Source organism: Onychostoma macrolepis, chromosome 01 (genome assembly GCF_012432095.1).
Source record: "Onychostoma macrolepis isolate SWU-2019 chromosome 01, ASM1243209v1, whole genome shotgun sequence".
Classification (NCBI taxonomy): Eukaryota; Metazoa; Chordata; class Actinopteri; order Cypriniformes; family Cyprinidae; genus Onychostoma; species Onychostoma macrolepis.
In genome coordinates this window covers 26771832-26792369 of record NC_081155.1, presented here as the reverse complement: position 1 = coordinate 26792369, position 20538 = coordinate 26771832, and the positions used below count along the sequence as shown (strand labels likewise).

The 20538-nt window shown below is 36.3% G+C and overlaps 2 protein-coding genes across 7 annotated transcripts; both read left to right on the top strand.

The window, feature by feature from the left end:
• The first annotated feature begins 1558 nt into the window (after positions 1–1558).
• gk (glycerol kinase) lies at positions 1559–16831 on the top strand. 5 transcript variants are annotated; one of them, XM_058782373.1, is made up of 21 exons: positions 1559–1735; positions 3021–3094; positions 6308–6414; positions 6507–6584; positions 7926–8005; positions 8349–8486; positions 8903–9012; positions 10105–10171; positions 10454–10471; positions 11099–11134; positions 11343–11410; positions 11559–11601; positions 11682–11762; positions 11966–12044; positions 12140–12236; positions 12435–12519; positions 12906–13026; positions 13151–13294; positions 14025–14111; positions 14768–14854; positions 15431–16831. In XM_058782373.1, exons 1-21 carry the CDS (start codon positions 1643–1645, stop codon positions 15439–15441), a joined length of 1704 nt encoding a protein of 567 aa, XP_058638356.1. In that variant the 5' UTR covers positions 1559–1642; the 3' UTR covers positions 15442–16831. The 5 variants fall into 5 exon arrangements, with proteins under 5 accessions (XP_058638356.1, XP_058638347.1, XP_058638366.1 ...); XM_058782364.1 differs by having other exon boundaries at positions 15428–16831; XM_058782383.1 differs by lacking the exon at positions 10454–10471 and having other exon boundaries at positions 15428–16831.
• A 132-nt stretch (positions 16832–16963) lies between these two features.
• zgc:64002 (uncharacterized protein LOC393330 homolog) lies at positions 16964–19461 on the top strand. Of its 2 annotated transcripts, XM_058782423.1 has the most exons (3): positions 16964–17491; positions 17576–17783; positions 18443–19459. In XM_058782423.1, exons 1-3 carry the CDS (start codon positions 17140–17142, stop codon positions 18867–18869), a joined length of 987 nt encoding a protein of 328 aa, XP_058638406.1. In that variant the 5' UTR covers positions 16964–17139; the 3' UTR covers positions 18870–19459. The 2 variants fall into 2 exon arrangements, with proteins under 2 accessions (XP_058638406.1, XP_058638396.1); XM_058782413.1 differs by having other exon boundaries at positions 16964–17783; positions 18443–19461.
• Positions 19462–20538: the final 1077 nt, after the last annotated feature.

Sequence of the window (20538 nt, the reverse complement as noted above, 5' to 3'; positions counted from 1 at the left end):
ATTATGTTGCACCAATAATACTACAACATAATTTTTTTTTTAAATGATACCAAATTTAGAATCATGTGCAAATGGTAATGTATAAAACATTGCATTACTAATCACAAAACCATAATCCCAATCATAATATCACATTACATAATACTCTGTGTAGTTTTATTACAAACTTTATTACATTTCTCTATAATAAAAAGTTTAAACTCCAAAGTTTAGATTCCAACATGTGATACCTTCGGTAAATAGTGTATGCTATACTGATGTTCATTAGCAGAGATGCAAACAGGTCAGGGGGGAAATCGGGGGCATGCTCCACACGGAGTTTCTTTTAAAGATATTTGCTTTAGCTACATGCTCATTTGTAGTTACTTTAAGGTATTTTTTAAATATATATATTTTATTGCCTTATTTGTCCAAAATTGTAATTTTTCACTAAAAAACAAACAAACAAAAACATTTTTAACATCTTGTTTCAACATTTTATAAAAATCAAGATTGAATATATTTGGTCAAAATCCCATGTTAAAAACATGAAGTGCAATGCAAACTATTTAAGTCAATATTGGCTCATTAGACGGCAATGCTGACCTAAAATGCAAAATGTTTGACCTCCCTCTCTTCACTGTTCCCACATGTCATAAAATATTACCCTTTTTAGACATAGTTTTTGAAGTAAAGAGTAAAGAGAATACTATACAAAACTTATTGAAACAACCAGTGGCCAGTTGCTTGCATAAACTTAGCCACCATGTTAAGACTGTCTTAACCCTGCTAAAAAAAAAAAAAAAAAAATAGAAGCCCAATAGAAACCATCACAGAATTTCCAATGGTTTCCATTAAAATACCATTATGAACCATTAGCTTTTTCCAGTAAAACCATTACAAAATTCCTTTTTGTAGTGTGTTTTGGGCATTTTTACAATAGGATTTAACATCCCACCAATAGAATACATCACCATTATAGTTTCCATTAAAACCAATACAATTCCCATTATAACCATTAAATCCATTACATTTTCTATTGTGTTTTGGGCAGGGCTCTATTGGGGTTTTTTTCAGCAGGGAAGAACTAATTTGACCAACTACCAGTTGCCAAGGGGTAATCAGTCTTACTTTCCAATACAAATAAGACCAATCTATCTTTTCATAACTGAATTTAAAAAAGTTATGACCAGTCTTGAAAAAAAAAATGGATGACTGACTTTTTAAGACTAAACCGTTTATGCAGTACGGTACCCTTGTGAGGAGCTGCTGAGGAGTCTGCATCTGGGAAAACCCCCCTACTGCAATGGGCAAGTATAGGTCTCTGCAGCTAAGTAATGGGAGTTACCAGATCGGGGCGTTTTTCGACCATGTTACCTGATTGGCTGAAGTCATAGTGACGGTAGGTTTAGGGGTGGGGTTAGGTCAAGGGGATCATTTTGATTGCATGATTTAGAAACACCCAGCAGTTTGAAAACGCCCAGCAATTCAGAAACACCCAATTTTGCTCTGCAGAGACCTCAATCTCGCAATGGGGCGTGTGTTTACGTCATCACGTGCGGCGGCGCGTACTCGCAGACGTCAGGGCGGAGCGCGGAGCGCGGAGCTGTGAGGCCAGCGTCCAGCCTTATATTCCTGGTTGCTGTGGTCACTCACTGATTCAATGAACGGCACAATGGCTGCATCGTCGAACAGGATCATGCTGGGCCCCCTTGTTGCCGCTATCGACCAAGGCACGAGTTCCACACGCTTTCTGGTAAGTCTCATACTGAGGACTGTCATCGTGTTGTGGTGGAGCCCAAGTGGCTCGCATACAGACCGAGATTGGAGAGTCCTCAGTGCCCTTGCCAACATGTGCGGGTAAATATTTCGGAGCCGGTTCAGCTGGACTTGTATCATGCCAGTTAACGTACTCACGTGGATTGCATCTACATTAGTTTCTGAATCTGCTCATTAGCACAATGCCAATCCTTCTAGTTAGTCTTCTGTTTGCTCAGTGCTTGTGTCTCAGAGTCTGTGAAATTCATCTTGCTAATAATCTTCGTTTTACGCAGTTACACAATGTTTGGATTTGAGCAGCATTACGAAGTTCAAATGTTTGCTTAAAACACACTTTAATTCCCACAATAATGACAGCAGTAATCAAGGTGTTTTTATTTGAACATCCGAACTTTTTAAATGACAGTTTCTCCATAAAGTCTATAAGATGCTGTCTGGGGCGTAACGTTAGGTGTTTTGATTCCATTCGTGTCTAAACAAGTTTTAATTCGCCATTCCACAAATTAAACAAACAAATAAATTTTTGTTCTTGCTTAGTATTTAATTTTTTTTTTTTTTTTTTGCAATGTGATCAGAATTTCCAGTAAAGTTATTTCCATATTATAGTATTTGGCATCAGAGCTATTCAATTTTTTTTTGTTTTTATAAAATGATTTAAAAAGCAGTGGAGATCTTTTGGAACTCATTGTGTTCCTTACATTTTCTTAAGAAAGTCTTAAGTTTACCTCCAGAAACCCTGCTTGTGGTGCTCTGTTAGAAATGTCACTGTTGGCTATTGTGGGCTGTAAGTGTTAGATCTGACAAGGTTGTGGCATTAAAAGTGGACGACGCAATTCAGTATCTTTTCTTTGTGTGTCCAATAGGAAGACGTTTGTGTGCTTGTAATTCCAGAACATGACAAAGAAACATTCCTCATATTGTTAAAATGTTGTGGCCAGAATTGTTACTCAACAGAAAAGCTCAGAATGAGGTCAAACGCTGTGATTAATGCCATTGTAATTAATTGCTGGAAATTCCAGTTTTCAACATCACTGAAAATCACTGCAATACCACGCTGCATTGCAGCAGGTACAAGTCAGAGAAACACAACTCTGGTGTTTCTTTCTGAAATATTGAGTTTTTATGCCTGTGATTTGTGTCTTTCTAATACTGAACGTTGAACTGGGGCAGATTGGACTCTTATATTATCAAAAATGGACTCTCATATTACCAAAAACATAAAAGCTTTTAATAACTTAAGTTCTTTGTTCTTTTAATTGTAGGTTTTCAATGCAAAAACAGCAGAGCTTCTCAGTCACCATCAGGTTGAGATTAAACAGAGCTTTCCTAAAGAGGGGTGAGTATCGTGTCCTTTGTGTTGACACACACTGGTTCAATGGGGCAATGGATTATGCAATATAGTAAGAGTACAACTTGTGATTCAAATCATAAGTTCACTATTGGCTCATACTGTTATTCTAGATGAGCTGAATGGGATTTCTTCCATTCACATTGATAGCAAAGACGTCAGCTGTGTCATGCCCAGTGTGCTATATTTAAGAATCATGCAAATTTCATGTGGCTGGTTGGAGTGAGAACCAGGGTTATTTTAGTATCATTGAGATTCTATTATAGTTTTTAATCTTATTTTCTTTGTTCATTTTAGTTTTAAATGGAGTTGTAGTCATTTTATGTCACATTTCTTAGTGTTTTTTTTAAAGTGCCCCTATTATGGATTTTTGAAAATTACCTTTCACATTTCTCAGGCGAGGTGAGGTGCATCTTAAACAAGCCTAGTGTCTCTCAAAAGAAAGAGTCGACTCTGAATTATTGAAATGAGTCGTTTTTGAAACGAATCCCAAGCCATTTCATGTTGACGAAACATTAGTATACAGATGTGAAAATGCAAATTCATTCTTTGCCACTAGGTGCTGCTTTTGGAGTGTTAAAAATAGCTGTTTCCCCGGTAACGGCTGTACACAAAGCAGCACTGTGCTCACCACTGATCTTTATGCCATGGTCTGTCTGAATACTCGATTCTGATTGGCTGGCAGGTGTTGATTAAATTCGTTGAACTGCACAGTTAGTTCCAGGTCAGTTTAATCACGTTCTATATTAATGCGCTTCCTATAAACATTGGTAGCCATAGTAACATACAGTTACAGTTGAATAGTAATACAGGGCGAAAATAACAGTCATTTTTATCGTTCCGGTCAAATATTGCAGCGCAAATATTGTTAACCTCTTTAATATGTGAATGCTGGCAAATGACCATGACATAAACGGGATAATCAACGGCTAGCTGTGCTCCACTGCGCGTCGGGTGGTTCTTCGCCTCCACGTCGTGCATTCAAATCATTTAATGCACAGCTAGCCGTTGATTATCCCTTGTTGGCTCCCTTCCTGATTTTTACATGTTTTGCATATGTCACACTTAAAATATTCAGATCATCAAACAAATTTGAATATTACACAAAAATAATGCAAGTAAATACAAAATGCAGTTTTTAAATGATGATTTCATTTATTAAGGGAAAAAAGCTGTCCAAACCTACCTGGCCCTACGTGAAAAATTATTTGCCCCCTCCTATTAAATCATGAAAGAACAGTGATTAACCACATTATTTTAGAAAGCTGAGTTAAATTTCACTAGCTAAACCTGATTACTGTCAGACCTGTTGAATCAAGAAATCACTTAAATAGAACCTGTCTGACAAAGTGAAGCATGCTTAAAGAGCAACACATCATTCCGCAAACTTAAGAAATTCATAAATGGATGAGAAACAAAATAGTTGACACGTATCAGTCTGGAAAGGGTTATAAAGCCATTTCTAAGGCTTTGGGACTCCAGCAAACCATGGTCAGAGCCATTATCCACAAATGGAGAAAACTTGTAACAGTGGTGAACCTTCGCAGGAGTGGCTGGCCTACCAAAATTACTCCAAGAGCACAAAGACGACTCATCCAGGAGGTCATAAAAGAACCTAGAACAACATCTAAAGAACTGCAGGCCTCACTTGCCTCAATTAAGGTCAGTGTTCATGATTCAACGATAAGAAAGAGACTGGGCAAAAACAGCAGCATGGGAGAGTTTCAAGGCAAAAGCCATTGCTGACCAAAAAGAACACAAAGGCTCGTCTCACATTTGCCGAAAAATATCTTGATTATCCCCAAGACTTCTGGGCAAATATTCTGTGGACTGATGCGATAAAAGTTTAACTTTTTGGAAGGTGTGTGTCTCGTTACATCTGCCGTAAAACCAACACAGCATTTCATAATAAGAGCATCATACCAACAGTCAAACATGGTGGTGGTAGTGTGATGGTCTGAGGCTGCTTTGCAGCTTCAGAACCTGGATGACTTGCCATAATTGATGGAACCATGAATTCTGCACTCTATCAAAAAATCCTGAAGGAGAATGTCCGGCCATCAGTTTGTGACCTCAAGCTGAAGTGAACTTGGGTTATGCAGCAGGACAATGATCCAAAACACAGCAGCAAGTCCACCTCTGAATGGCTGAAGAAAAACAAAATGAAGACTTTGGAGTGGCCTAGTCAAAGTCCTGACCTGAATCCTATTGAGATGCTGTGGCATGACCTTAAAAAGGCGGTTCATGCTCGAAAACCCTCCAATGTGGCTGAATTACAACAATTCTGCAAAGATGAGTGGGCCAAAATTCAGTAACAGACTCATTGCATGTTATCGCAAACGCTTGATTGCAGTTGTTGCTGTTAAGGGTGGCACAACCAGTTATTAGGTTTAGGGGGCAAGCACTTTTTCACACTGGGCCATGTGGGTTTGGATTTTGTTTTCCCTTCATAATAAAAAAACTTCATTTAAAAACTGCATGTTGTGTTTACTTGTTATCTTTGATATTTAAATTCTGAAACATTAAAGTGTGACAAACATGCAAAAAAAAAAAAAAAATCAGGAAGGGGGCCAACACTTTTTCACACCACTGTATATAATGACTATCAGTGGTGCTCACAAACACTGCTTTAAATGAATTCGACCAATCACCGCAGATTAGCGTCACGCAAACGAGGGGTTTGGAAAAATGAATTGAGCAAATAAGGTAAAAATAAATGCATATTATAAGAAAATGAAAGTGTTTTTTGACCTTGCATGCATGTCAACCTGTTGTTGGGGACTCCCAAAACCAAAATACGAACCTTTCATAACCCATAATAGGGGCACTTTAATGTCTATAATGTATGTCTAAAACTGAAATAAAATGTAATAAAAACTATATAGACTCTATATAGTTTGTATTAAATTTTATTTTAGTTTTAGTTATTTTAGTCAAGTCAAGTCACCTTTATTTATATAGCGCTTTTACAATGCAGATTGTGTCAAAGCACTTAACAGTATCAAATTGGAGGTTTGGAGATTTTAGTGGAACAAGTATAAATGAAACTAAAGGAAAATAAGAAAATTGTATAAAAAAATTTATGTATTTCTTATTTTGTTTCACTTAAAGTTTATTTATTTCAAATAACAAAACTGTTTATGGTTTTAGTTTTAGTTAACTATAATAACCTGTTAAAAATGATTTATTGTCTTCCCTCAGCTGGGTGGAGGAAGATCCAAAAGAGATTCTTCAGTCTGTGTATGAGTGCATGGACAGAACCTGTGAGAAACTGACCCAGCTCAACATTGACATCTCGAACATAAAAGGTAACAAGACTACTTGTTATTTCTCCATTCACCTGCTATTACGTGCTCATGGTTGTTTATTTTTATTTCTTCACATTTTAATCTGTCTGCAGCTATTGGTGTGACCAATCAGAGGGAAACCACCCTTGTTTGGGACAAGGAAACCGGAGAACCACTTTATAATGCTATAGGTAAATATTATTACCATCATATTATACATGCCCAGGGGTAGCCTGGCCATCTGGAGCACTGGGAGTTTTCCCGGTGGGCCACTGAACAATGTTCCTGCACGGCCCACTTGAGTCGAAATTATTAATCTATTTAGCGTGCTCAGGCTCAGTGTAACAGTGCTCGTCAATGACAAAATGATTGAAATGGCCAATCAGATCAAAGAAGGTTGGATTGATATTGTTCATATAAGCTGAGCAGGCATTCATGCACAACACTGTTGAACACTTGAAGAATGTACAGGTGCTTACATCTTACTTCTCAATGTTATTTATGTTATATATAATTGTCACACGATGTAATTCCTCATTGTGTGTAACGAGCAATGACAAGGAATCATAGCCATTTTCAGCATATCAGACATTGTGAATGTTACTTGGCTTTTGTGGTAGCCTTTTGGTGATTTCACTTGTCTAAGAAAATGATTCATAGAACTCAAAGTAGGAGAGTTATCATCTTTAGAGTTGGCTTTCACTCAAGTGTGTCGTTGTTTGGACTGTCATATATTAAAATAAAAATATTTTTTGTTTACAATTAGTTCACATGCATTGTTTTATTGGAAATAAGTGTTCTTATTTCTCTCTCTTGGACAAGACAAATTCAAGTGTCATCTTTGAGAAAAGACCAGGGTTCATGAACTGCAGCCATTTGATTTTGGGTTTGTCCTTTTTTAGGTCTGTGCTTTAAAGGAAGCATCCAGTTAAAGGGTTAATTTGCCTAAAAATGATCAATCTGTCATCATTTACTCACCCTTACATCATTTCAAACCCATGTGGCCATTCAAACCCATTTTTCATAAAATTTAAAAATAATTTTTACACACTGTTCCACAGGGGATTAGCACCATAAGCAAGCACCAGTTCACAAGAAAAGCACCATAAAGACAGTCCACATGACTTCTGCACTATATTCATATAATCTTTTTGTTACATGGGCTGATTTTACGGTGTAATTCAACTTTAGAGACGAGTGAAAATTCTTCTGTTTGCCATGTACATCAGAAAAGAATAGGCAAATTTTAATTTAAAGATGTCAGTCATTCATGTTAATGATAAGCACAAAAAATTATTTTTATTTCAATTAAAACATTTTAGTAAGTGGTGTTAAAAAATTGCTCTGCGCATGAGCTGGTGTGTTGGGGATCAGGTGTGGTGGGCCGCTCTATGCCAGAAAGTCCAGGGAAACTTTTTAGTCCAAGTCCACCCCTCTATATGACCATTGTTTAGTATATGAGTAATCATATCTTCTGCTTTACAGTCCAGAATTAAATAACCAAATAATTCCTGATTTGTTTCGATGTTTAGTTTGGCTTGATCTGCGGACCCAGTCAACGGTAGAAAGGCTCATAAACAAAACTCCAGGCAGAAACAAAAACCATCTTAAGGTGAGAGTGCCCGTGTGTCCTTGTAAATAAGACTGAAATTATCTTGAACATTTGCATCCACAATCCATTATTATGTTTAACAGTTTTCAATGTCAGATAGGAAGGTTTTTTTTTTTTTAAATCCCCAGGAAATGAAAATTGAAGTTTTAGCTGAAGTCTGGCTATTTTAGCTCTGTCCCACCCTGATTTCTTGTTTCAAACAGAAATATATCAAATCATTGGAGGCAAAGTTGCACTTATCAAGCCACTTCAAACTATACTCAGGTTATTTTTTTTATTTCTGTTATTGTACACAAAGTTGGCAAAACTGAATAAATATTTGTACTTCTCTTGCCTCATACAGCACAAGACTGGCCTACCCATCAGCACATACTTCAGCGCAGTGAAGCTACGCTGGATGATGGATAATGTTGAAAAGGTCCATGAAGCTGTGCTCTCTCACAGGGCCATGTTTGGAACAGTGGACTCCTGGCTTATCTGGGTAAGAGCAGTGGCAGTGAGTTTTCTCTTCTGTATCTCTATAATGTTTGTGTATATGTTTTTTGAATTTTAATGGTAAAAGAAGAAATCAGTGCATAGCTTAGGAGCAATCCAAGGTTTTTAGACTGCTTAAAATAAAGTCAAGCACTTGGTCTTGGATTGAATTCAGATGCTGTAATCCAGTGGTTCTCGACCACATTTCTGAATACATTTTGTATGTCCTCTTAATCAGCTCATACATTTCAGGTCTTTTAAGAGTTTCTACTAATGTGTTAGACAAAAATGACATTAGAAATGTGCAGTGTTGAGGGGGCTCCAGGAACATTGTTGGGAACCACTGCTCTAATCAGTATGAAGTGATCATGATGTAAATATTTGAACTTGTTTAAATAATCTGTGATAACCCCTAACTTTCAGTGCCTGACGGGAGGGAAGAAGGGAGGTGTTCATTGCACAGATGTAACCAATGCCAGCCGGACAATGCTCTTCAACATTCACACAATGGACTGGGATCCAGAGCTCTGCAAGTAAGTACAAATTTGCATACATACAGTTTTATATACATTTTTCTTGCCCAAAGCTTATTTGCATATGCAAATGTCAAAAAGAATGTTGGATACTCCACCCAAAAAATGAAAATTCTATCATCATTTACTAACCCTCATGCCATCCTAGATGTTAATCAGCGTGTTCTGAAACAAACCTATAGGTATTTTTTTTTTTTTTTTAAACGTTTTAAAATCGTTTTTCGCTTCTGAACACACCTGGGTTCGCTCGGCATAAATGTCAGCACGTTTGTGAAGCGTAATGCCTGCATGTTGTGAAATTCCACTGAAAAGTGATGGCTTTCATGTCACTTCTCACATCAGCTTGAAAACACATTTACGTCACTCTTCACAATACTCTCCTGAACCTGTGTGTGACCGTTGGCTGGAAGCAATGGTAAAAAACTTTTAAAATATGCTATTTTTCTTTCACGCACCTTTTGAGTAAGAAGATTTTTGTTCATAGACTTGGGTCATATGGATTACCATCATGTTTGTTTTGTGTGGTTTATGAAGCGTAAACTTTGAGGGTTCAATTCACTTGTTTGAGTTCATCTGAAGAATTCATACATTTGGAATGACATGATAGTGAGAGAATTTATGAGAGGATTTTCATTTTGCATTTGGAGTATCCCTTTAAGACTGGGATACACTACATGACTTTTAAAATCTACCCTACACATTACACACTTGACAATTTGTGAATGGTTACAGAGAAAAACTGACCATCATACACTGAATGACAGACTGTCACACACTACCAAATTTTGAAGTTATTTCAAACACAACAAACTCACTAAGAAACATGCACCTCATTCATTGCTAGGAGACAAATGAAAACAATATTGTTCTAAAATCGGCATCCTTAGACATCCTCTGAGTCTGTGCCCATCATACACTGTGATTTTTATTGATTATTTATTATTTTATCTCTTTATAAAATCTGTCAGCTCTGCCTAAAATATGCAGACTGGTGACCAAACTGCTAATCGGGGCAAAAGTCGTGTAGTGTATTCCAGCCTTTACCGTTGTTAAAGATTTATTCATAACGTATATTTCTTACATGTATAACAGATATTTTGATATACCAATGGAAATTCTGCCAAAAGTGAGAAGTTCTTCAGAGATTTATGGTTTAATGGTAAGTGTTTGACCCCAAAGAGAATTTCTTTCTGTACTTCTGTTACATAATGCATTGGTCGGTTTCTGTTGTGATAAATTGACAAGAGAAATGATCTTTGCTCCAGAGCAGTGTCTGTCAAACAGTAACTGTACATAAACAATCCGCAACTCCAATAACAACTTTCCATCCAAAGTTGAATTTTGCTGTAAAGCAGTCATTTAACCCTTAGGAGATTTTAGTGTGTCCCTCTTTATCATGATTATATTTTGTGTCCTATGATCTCTTTGGGCTGACTGATAGAAAATCAGCTCTAATCTGGTGAGTATCTCTAGCTGTCATGTCTGGGAAAACTTTGCTGTCATGTTGTCGTCACAGAAGTTGGTGCATTTCCAATATGGAGCAAACATTCTTTTCATATTTTTGTTGTAAGTGCATTTTATATATTCCTGAGTTAAGGTCTTATTGGAAATGTACCGGATGGTGATCTTGTCACTGTTTTTCATTGTGTTTTGGCTTGACGCTCAATGCACTGCCTGTCCTTCCCAACAGCTCTTGGAGTCATGTGAATTTTCTCATTTAGTTCTCTGGCTATGGTCCTCTTCTTTGTTGCCTTTTTTCTTCTTTATTCATTCACTATGGCTGAAGCCACACCATCTTGAGTTGCAGTGATGAAAAGCTTTTAACACGCTTCGAGTCACTGATTCTTCTTTTTTGTGGAGTATGTTTAGAGCAGATACTTGCAGCACACCGCAGCAGATGATTTGCCAAAGATTCTCGTGTCCACTAAAGTATTAGAATTGATAATTATTAATCTGACTCAAGTGTTTGAGTTCTGGCTTTAAGCAGGGGGCTGTATAATGCATGTTAATTATTACATTCTTTTGTATATTATTAAATTCTTCCCCCAATGTTTTACTTTTTAATATTCTTTTTTTTTTCTTACAGAAATCTGGCCCTTTAACTGGTGTCCCCATATCAGGGGTAAGATTAGATTATTTTTTAGAAAGATTACTTTGTCTTTCTGTCTTGCTCCCTAAGTTGTGTATGTGTAAATATAATTATTTTGTTGAGTTGGACAATTAAATCATAATGCATATAAAGTAGAGTGTCTTCAGATCCTCAAAAATAATACAGAAAATAACAAATACTTTCTGATGTCCTTTTAAAGTGACTTTACTTCTGTTTACAGTGTCTTGGTGACCAGTCTGCTGCGCTGGTGGGACAGATGTGTTTCAAGGACGGACAAGCCAAAAATACGTATGATTTTGTTTTGTTAATCTGTCTTCTCAGTTCCTCATAGCCTAATTTGTCAACATGCAAAAATGTGCACTTTGACTAAATGAAAATGTTGTGATTTTGTACATTTGATCACAATGTGTAACTTATTTAAGTTTTTTATTTACAGTTATGGGACTGGTTGTTTCCTGCTGAAAAACGTAGGAACAAAGGTATTCAACATACTTAAAGCTTCAAAAATATATATTTTTAACATTTAATCTACATTGGATTTTTTTTTTATATCTTGAAGCCTGTAATGTCGGACCATGGACTCCTGACAACGGTCGCATATAAACTAGGGCGTGACAAGCCGGCCTGCTATGCACTAGAGGTAATGTTGTTGAATGTTGACATTGTTTATTACGTTATTATGTTCCTGGCAGATTATTTCTCACTAAAGCAATGTACATGTTTTGTTTAGCTATTTCATTCCACTTTCAAAAACATGAAAAGCCTATTAATTTCTCATAATTACTTTGTGATTTAGAGTACCCAATACTTTACTCTTGCTCAACTGGAGTTTTTCTTTTCTAGGGTTCAGTTGCCATTGCAGGGGCAGTTGTGCGTTGGCTACAGGATAATCTCGGAATTATCCAAACCTCTACAGAGCTAGGTGTGTTTGTGTAAAGGTTATATTTATACCTGATGGAAGAGCATTTAAGCCAGTTTTGGAATATTTCATTTTAAACATTTCACTTTTCACCCCAGAGAAACTAGCTGCTGACGTTGGCACATCATATGGCTGTTATTTTGTCCCTGCGTTCTCTGGATTATATGCGCCATACTGGGAACCAAGCGCTAGAGGGTTAGTGACTGATACATCCATTTGAAAGATCATTTTCAGTTGATGTAAGCAATGTAGAAACACTAAAGCCTGAGGAGAATGAGCATTGCATTAAAATCCTATTGTGAATTTCATAGTGAGTTTATTATTTGAAGCCCAGTTGTTATTACATGTGAAATGTACAACATTGAACCTCTTGTTTTTTTTTGCTTACAACAGAATCATCTGTGGTCTAACGCAGTTCACCAATAGGAGTCATTTGGCTTTTGCAGCACTTGAAGCTGTCTGCTTCCAGACACGAGAGGTATCCCTTCATGAATTGGCCTCTGCATGATTATACGTTCTTATTACATGGCTGTCTAAAATAATTGATTCTGAATATTAACTGTTGTCAAAGGACTTTTGTGTTCTATGCAAATTAATAAATGATTTCAATTCAAATCTTTATTTCATATTAATTTATTTTATAAATAGCTAAATGTATATTATACTGCTTATTACACATCTATCCAATTCGTTTCCTTATCACCCTGTTGAGGTTATTTTACAGGGTCAGTTTGCTGTATATAATTATTTTTACAGTCTTAAGGATAGAGGTGCTTTTTTGAGTATGTCACAAATAAATTAGTGACTATTTAAAAAAAAAAAAAAAATTTTTAGGATGCTAAAGGATGCTCAAATTTGTTTCAGATTCTGGATGCAATGAACCAGGATAGTGGTATTCATCTGTCACAGCTCCAGGTTGATGGAGGCATGACGTCCAACCGGTTACTGATGCAGCTGCAGGCCGACATACTGTGTATCCCAGTCGGTAAGATGCACATTTTCATCTTGTCAGTCTTTATATGAGGATGTACATAAACACTGGTGTAAATGGATTTTTACTGGTGTTTGCAGATGGGCAGATATGTGATGTAATTTGTATTTATTTACAGTAAAGCCATCCATGCCTGAGACCACAGCTCTGGGTGCTGCCATGGCAGCAGGAGCAGCTGAGGGGGTCAGTGTGTGGAGCCTAAATCCAGAAGATCTCACTGAGGTCACTTCAGAAAAATTCGAACCTCAGATCAACCCAGAGGGTAATGGAATCTAAAGTGCACCACACACCAATTCATAATTAATGTAAATTGTATGAACCATATGCATTTTTTGTTGCATGCCACTTGCTGAGATTATTAAATTTGCAACATGGTTCAGTGTAATACTGAAAAACTTTATGGATTCTTGCAGGCCATAACATTGTGTTCATGATTAAAGGAATAGTTCACCCAAAAATTAAAATTCTGCCATTAATTACTCGCCCTCATGTCGTTACAAACCTGTAAGACCTTCGTTTATCTTTGGAACACAAATTGAGATATTTTTGATAAAATCAGAGAGTTCTCTGACCCTCCCATAGACAGCAAGGATACTACCACGATCAAGGCACAGAAACGTAGTAAGGACATCTGTAAAATAGTCCATGTGACATCAGCGGTTCAACCATAATTTTACAAAGCAGCAAGAATTATTTTTGTGCGCAAAGAAAACAGTAATAACATAATTTATTCAACAATTCTTCTCCCCGAGGTACCGACTTCTGCCATTTTGGAGAGTACCCCAGAACATAATCAATGTAATGTGCGTTGTTCACGTTCAGTAGATAGCGCTCGCATGCTGAACGTAAACAACGCTGATGTTTTGTGCTCACCGAGCTTTGGATGGCATCGTTCACAGCGTTTGTTTTAATCAAGCAAAACCTGCTAAGTGTGAACACACCCTAAATAAAGTTGCAGATGAAACTTGAGTTTTTTGTTTTCCTCTGCACAGAGAGTGAACTGCGATATGCTCGCTGGAAGAAAGCTGTTCAGAGGGCTATGAACTGGGAAACCACAGAACCAGTCAACAATGGAAATGGTGTGTTTATTTATTTATTTATTTATTTATTAAATTAATTTTTTGGATTTAACTCAATTAACCAATCAATCAACTAATCAGAGAAACACCTTATACAAATGCAAATAATAAAAACAGAAAATGGTTTAATTATGTTCTTATTTTATATTTAAATTGGTAAAAAAAAAAAAAATTAATCATGCATGGGTTTTTATTTTTATTTTTTAAAATCTGAACCTTTTTGCTCATGTGTGTTCCATTAACAAAAAAACCCCGAACAAACAAGACAAAAAAACAAAAACAAAAAAACAACAATTTCAACCAGGCCCACAAAAGTTGTCAAAGACTGATGTAGGTTAGTAGTAATTAATAACCAGAGGTATTGACCCAGAATGTCCAAAGTCAGGGGGAATGGATGTTTTGCAAGTGTATATATATGTAATTTTTTTTTTTTTGGCTTAGAGAGGTACAAAGTCCTGTTTCTGTTTCTTTTTTTTCTGCAAAGTTATTGATTATCTGGTTCAGGTAGAACTAAACTCTAAAGTAAATTAAATCTCCAGGAGAAGGAAATGTTTTTTTTTGGTTTGACAATCAGTAGTTACTTAATTGTCCCACTTGTTTTCTCTTTCTTTCCACTGTCTTGCGTAACATGGACCTGTGTTCTGGACAACCAACAGAGGAGACTAGTATCTTCAGTAGTGTTCCCTTGGGCTTTTACATTCTGGGTAGCATGTTTATGTTAATTGGAGCAAAGTACATTGCAGGTCAGTGTGAGAGCGAGTGAATGAGAGATGACGAAAGAGACAGATGCATGTTTTGTATGTGTGTCCTTTAAGTCCATTGGCCTGAGAGAGAGTGGTGAACATGAGCATGTGTATAACAACCACTCATTAGTTTTCTTGTAGTAGTGTGAATGAATGGCGTAGAATAGCATTTGATGTGAGTCTGTAAGGAGGAAATTATGGAACAGGTCCCGTGCGTGATGGGATTTACTCGAAAAACAAATATCTACAGTTACCAATTTTTGATCAATTGGAGAGTGCTGTGTTACTGATGGCTATAAACATACGGCTTGGTTTGGTGAAATTGGTGGGGAAAAAAGGTACCTGTTCTAAGAATCTCCCTGTCTGTCTCAAACTTATTTTTGCTGTCACTTCTATTCAGTGTTGGTTTTGCCCTTTTCACAGTCTCCTCTTCTCTTCTCTTCTCATCCAGTGTCACACTATATCAAACATTTGTGTGCTTGCTGAAAACGTCTCTGCTCATCAGTTGAGCAAACATATTGTAGTTTTTGCTGTTTTAACATTCCTTTTTTTTTTTTTCCCCTCTTACTACAGCAGGGCAGAAGTAGACTTGAACCTTACTGCATTTCAGAAGATGGAAGATGAAGTCATTAGAAGGTCCATGGCTTACCCCTTCACAATCAAGATGTGCTGTAGTGGCCTTGGCACAAGACATTCCAACTGAAAGAGTTGTTAATGCTTTCTGCAGAAATGGTACCTCAAAATGATAAATTAAGACCTTTCTGGCCACGTAGCAGGAAGTTTATTGACCATATCTGGTATGATGAAATCATTATTTCTCATGTCCTCATTATTGTAGTTTCCCCACACTATTCTCTAGAAGCAGCTCCTTACTTTAACGCTGAAGCTGCTGTGGCTTGGTGTTTCTGGTATTTTTCATGTACAGTACATTCTAATGGAATTGTCAATCTCTTGGCTGTGCAAATCAGTCATTGTCAAATTTTCTATATTTTTTTTAATGGCACTAACAGTCACAGATGTCAACAGATGTGTGTCTGTGTATGGTGGTTTTAGTTTGAAGTTTGAAAGAGCAAGACGTACTATTAGTACAATTTAGTTACTTCTCAAACCTATTCAGGAGAGTTTTAGTGCACTTTATAATGTATTATGCTGTTGTGTAACAGCAAGGGAACTGTACAATCTCATGTACATAATGTGGTGTTTTTCCTCCTCTTCTACAATTTCATATGCCTGTTGGAAACGTTTGCCATTTTGTTGACAAAAATACTGTGCGTAGAAATCAAGTTAACCTGTCCAAAACACTGTGGCCCTGCTTATAGAAGTCGCACTACTGCATAGCTTCTGCCTCATATAAGAGACCATTAAACAGGATGTCACTTGAGCAGTATGGAATCAACATCTGAACAATTACTGACGAGGTCTGCGTAACTATATTTGAACAAACATACTGTTTTGTTATCAATTGTTTTGTCTTATATTGGGTCAAGTCACTGTAATTTAATCTCTGAAATTGTGCATGTAAATTACATTAATGTGCAGCTCAAGGGAGCAAAGATGTTCAAATATAAAATTAATTTGACCTAAGTATTTCCTTTCAGTTCCAGCAACTGGTTTCTGTTTAGATATGTAACCTGAACTTGAAACGAAATAGTTGACACCTGATTTTTCTATCATACTTAATGTCTGTGTAACGAAATATCACAAGTTCCATGACAATGAAGAATTTATGAACAGATGTAAACACATAAACAGAAGCGTTTTTTTTATTGTTATTTGCTAAATTTAATAATACAGTTGCCAATTTAGTGGTTTTAAAAAGCCAATCTGTTTTGTGATAAGCACTTGTATAATGTACTCTGAATGGTACTTCCTTAATTTGTCTTTGATTTGCATCCATGAATACTTGAAATGTGAAATAATGTTTAAAAACTTGATTTACAAAAAGTAGCCAGTATTAAACTTAAGTAATTTATTTTCTTCATTGTATGTGACTTTGATGGTTGGATGTGTTATGCTTACTTACACGAGTTAAATCTGGGTTGTAAAAGTTAGTGAGTGATGCTGTGCTGTTCATTACAACATCATCTTGCATTTCAGTTCTTTCCCCAGGATTTCAAGTAAAATTTTCATCATTCAATTTTCCGTTTCTTCAGTTTTAGTGTACTTCACTGTCTTGAAACTGCTTCCGGGGATTAAAACAAAAGTATGTTTAGTCTGTCAACATGCCAGACATTGTATATCGTCCAGTTAAATTCAAGAAACAATTATGTTTACTTTAAGATAAGATGGACAAAGGTGGACTTGGCCTACTAGCAACTTTATATCAGTATATTTCGGTTTCACGTGATTATGTTGCGCAGGTCTGGAAACCACATTTGCGCTTTCGCTGTTCTAGTGAGGACAGTATTACTTTGCTCTTACAGTATCTGCAGCAGTCGTTTATTTTAAGTTATATACATGCCATACGTGTTGTAATTATGAGTGAATTCACGACCTTCACTGAGGGAGAGTTCTATGAGGGGCATTTTGACTCCCGAGCTTATGTGAAGAGTTTTTATTCCTGCTCCAGTGGTCACGCTGACGAGAAGAATTACCTTACTTTCGTTTTGAGATGCCTCAGCAGAGTTTTCTCGGCGGGTAAGCGGTCCCTATCAATCGAGTCGCTAAGTCTGACTGTTCTATTTTTCCTAAATAATTTTGACACAGATGTTTGTTTTAAAGGAGAACATAAAGGCAAGCGGCTGATAGATGTGGGCAGTGGACCATCTATCCACAGCGTCTTGAGTGCGTGCGAACATTATGATGAGATTGTGCTGTCCGATTTTGCAAATAACAATCGTAGAGAAATTGAAAAATGGCTGAAAAATCAAGAAGGGAGTTTAGATTGGAAACCTATATTGCAGTACGTTTGTGAACTGGAGGGGAAAAGGTAATTATATTTCTATATTGTATATTGGGTGTTTCTTATGGTAGGCTATTTCCGCCACGGAAAGAAAATAAATTTTAAAAGGGTAAATTAATTGCGCATTTGTCTTCCCTCAGAATTTACATCTTGCATTTTTTTACGGTTTTCCCCTCCCCTTTCTGAAATCTGAGTTTACAGTTTTACTCACATTTACATATTGCAGTTTACATTACAACTTAACTTTCTCTGCTTATTGTAGAGTTTATATCATTTATTGTTTATATTTATATAAAAGTTTCTCAGAATTACAAAAAGTCGCAATTACGCTTTTTTTCGTGGCGGAAATGGGCTTCCATACTTGACTTTAGAAAAACACTCTCAGGTATAATTGCTTAGTAGCATTGTATGACAAAGGAAAGTTGCCCTTTTTTTCCAGAGCAGTGTCATTTTTCCATTAGCCTACATATCAAACTATATTACATTCCTCTGGTAGAATGAAATGTGCAAATTACATTACTTTGAATTAAAATGCAAGCGCTTGGTAAAACTGTAAAGTTAAAGAAACACCCATTTATAAATATGACGGAGCGTACATTTTTATACACTTAAGACCCTAAAACATTTATTTGCATTTTGTTCTAAATTGTTTATATTTCAATTAATCTTTGTTTGAACTATGGCAGCCTGTCTGATTTGGAGGCCACACTGAAGCAACGAGTCAAGAAAGTTTTAAAATGTGATGTCCGGTTGGAGAATCCATTTTATCCACACACACTGGAACCAGCTGACTGTGTCATTACATCTCTGTGTCTGGAAGCAGCGTGTAAAGACATTCAAACATACTGTCGTGCTTTACATGGGCTGACCGAACTTCTGCGTCCTGGTGGACTTTTGGTCATGATAGGTGTTCTGGGTGAGAGCTTCTACAAGGTGGATGAACAACTCTTTTCTTGTCTTAGACTGAGTCGGGATGGTATTGAGGAAGCGCTCAGAGGTTTAGGCCTCTCAATCCAGGAGTTTAATATACTGCCTGCAGAAGACAGAGAGAACAACTCTGTGTCTGACTTTGAGGCCATTTTTCATCTTGTAGCTAGAAAACCCTCTGAGTGAAAGCTAATGCACACCAAAATAATCCCTTTTTATAGCCCAGGATTTTTCTGCTTATTAATAAATCCACTGTAGAAGATTTGGCATTTTAGATGAGCATGGAATGCATAACTCTTGAAACTTTAAATGTGTTTCATAATGTAAGGATTTTTTAAAAAAAGGTTATTTTGGTTCAAATGTTCACTTTTTTAAAATACGATTTTTGAATTAATAAACATTACTATGAAATCTATTTCATTATTTCCATTCTTTACACAAAAAATACAAAAGAGAGTTTTGTCTGTGCACTTGGGGAATATTTCATCCAAACATTCCTCACTATGAACCATTTTAATATCTGCAAAGCCACACAACATATACGTGAAACAAAAGAAATAAACCAAGACCAAGCTTGTATAGTATTGTACAGTATGACTCCATGTCATGAAATCTGTTTTATATCGAAGTAAGTGTTTCAAATGGAAAATTAAAACAAATGAACTGCAAATGATTGGTTCTTGCTCTGTAGCACAAATCTGTGACTCTCATAAGACTTCCACACAAATGCTTAGTCATTCATTGATTATAATACTTTATGGCCTGCTTGTCCCCATGATATATTACAGATTAACCGATTGCTGTTTGTTTTAATTTAGTTTTAGAGCAAGTTTTTTTTCCTCAAGATTAAACGATTGCTGTTCATTTTAATTTAGTTTTATTTTGATGTATATTCTTATTTAAGGCTAGTTTTGTGGATCAAACGATTCACTAAAAAGATCCAACTTAATCACTACTTCTCTCATGAACAGAAGTCATTTTCAGTAAGCTTCAATATCTGTCTGTTCCTCATAGAATATGGCTTTGGAAACTTGAATTTTTTGAGCCCAAGTCCTTATTCAGTTTAAAAATATTGAAACAGGTGGCCAAGACATTGTTCAAAAGCTCACATTTGTGTTCCATATGGGCATATTTAGAACAGAATAAGGGTAAGTAAATAATGACATATTCATTTTTGGGTGAACTATCCCTTTAAGCAGACTTGTGAAGTCATTCAAAAGTCACTGAACATTCAATATAAAATACTAAAACATCTTTACATTCTGATAGTTTGATATCACAGATAAATAAGGTGGTAGTTCATACAGTAGGCTAAATACAGAAACCTGCTGAACGTTTGTGTATGCAAAAGAGATCCTATATCAAATTTTTGGGACAGATTCAAACATTCTACTATGAATTGACTACTTAATTTCACTATATCTTGAATTAAATGCACTGTTTAATTTTTGTGATACAAGTGAGTGGGGTAAGATGTGTGTAATAGATTAACGGGGTGAGTCTATTTGTCATGTGACCATATATTCACAAAGGGCTAATCATATACAGCTGTTTGCATTTTTCACAGTGTAAAGTTTAACACTTGTTGGTGAAATGCCTATGCATAAGATCATGAAGATTATTAATTGAATCCTTTCTCCCTGTATGCTTTGGGGTTAGCTGTTTAATCTCTCTATGACTAGTGGGACAACTTACCCCGCTCTTCCCTACTTGTGCAGCCCTTATAGAACACTAATGTAGAAAGACCCACTGATAAGAGACTCAGTAATCCTCAGGAATGTGAGATGGTTATGGAAACGATTGATGTTTCAAGCACCATCCTGTTACACAGCAAATTTAAAGAATACATTATGCA

Bases quoted from the DNA above. Each gene is read 5' to 3' on its own strand.
- gk (XM_058782364.1), top strand. From the start codon at position 1,643: ATGAACGGCACAATGGCTGCATCGTCGAACAGGATCATGCTGGGCCCC. The intron at 11,411-11,558 runs GTATGATTTTGT...TTTTATTTACAG, and splicing joins GACGGACAAGCCAAAAATAC to TTATGGGACTGGTTGTTTCC. The intron at 12,045-12,139 runs GTGTGTTTGTGT...TTTTCACCCCAG, and splicing joins CCAAACCTCTACAGAGCTAG to AGAAACTAGCTGCTGACGTT.
- zgc:64002 (XM_058782413.1), top strand. From the start codon at position 17,140: ATGGACAAAGGTGGACTTGGCCTACTAGCAACTTTATATCAGTATATT. The intron at 17,784-18,442 runs GTAATTATATTT...GAACTATGGCAG, and splicing joins TGTGAACTGGAGGGGAAAAG to CCTGTCTGATTTGGAGGCCA.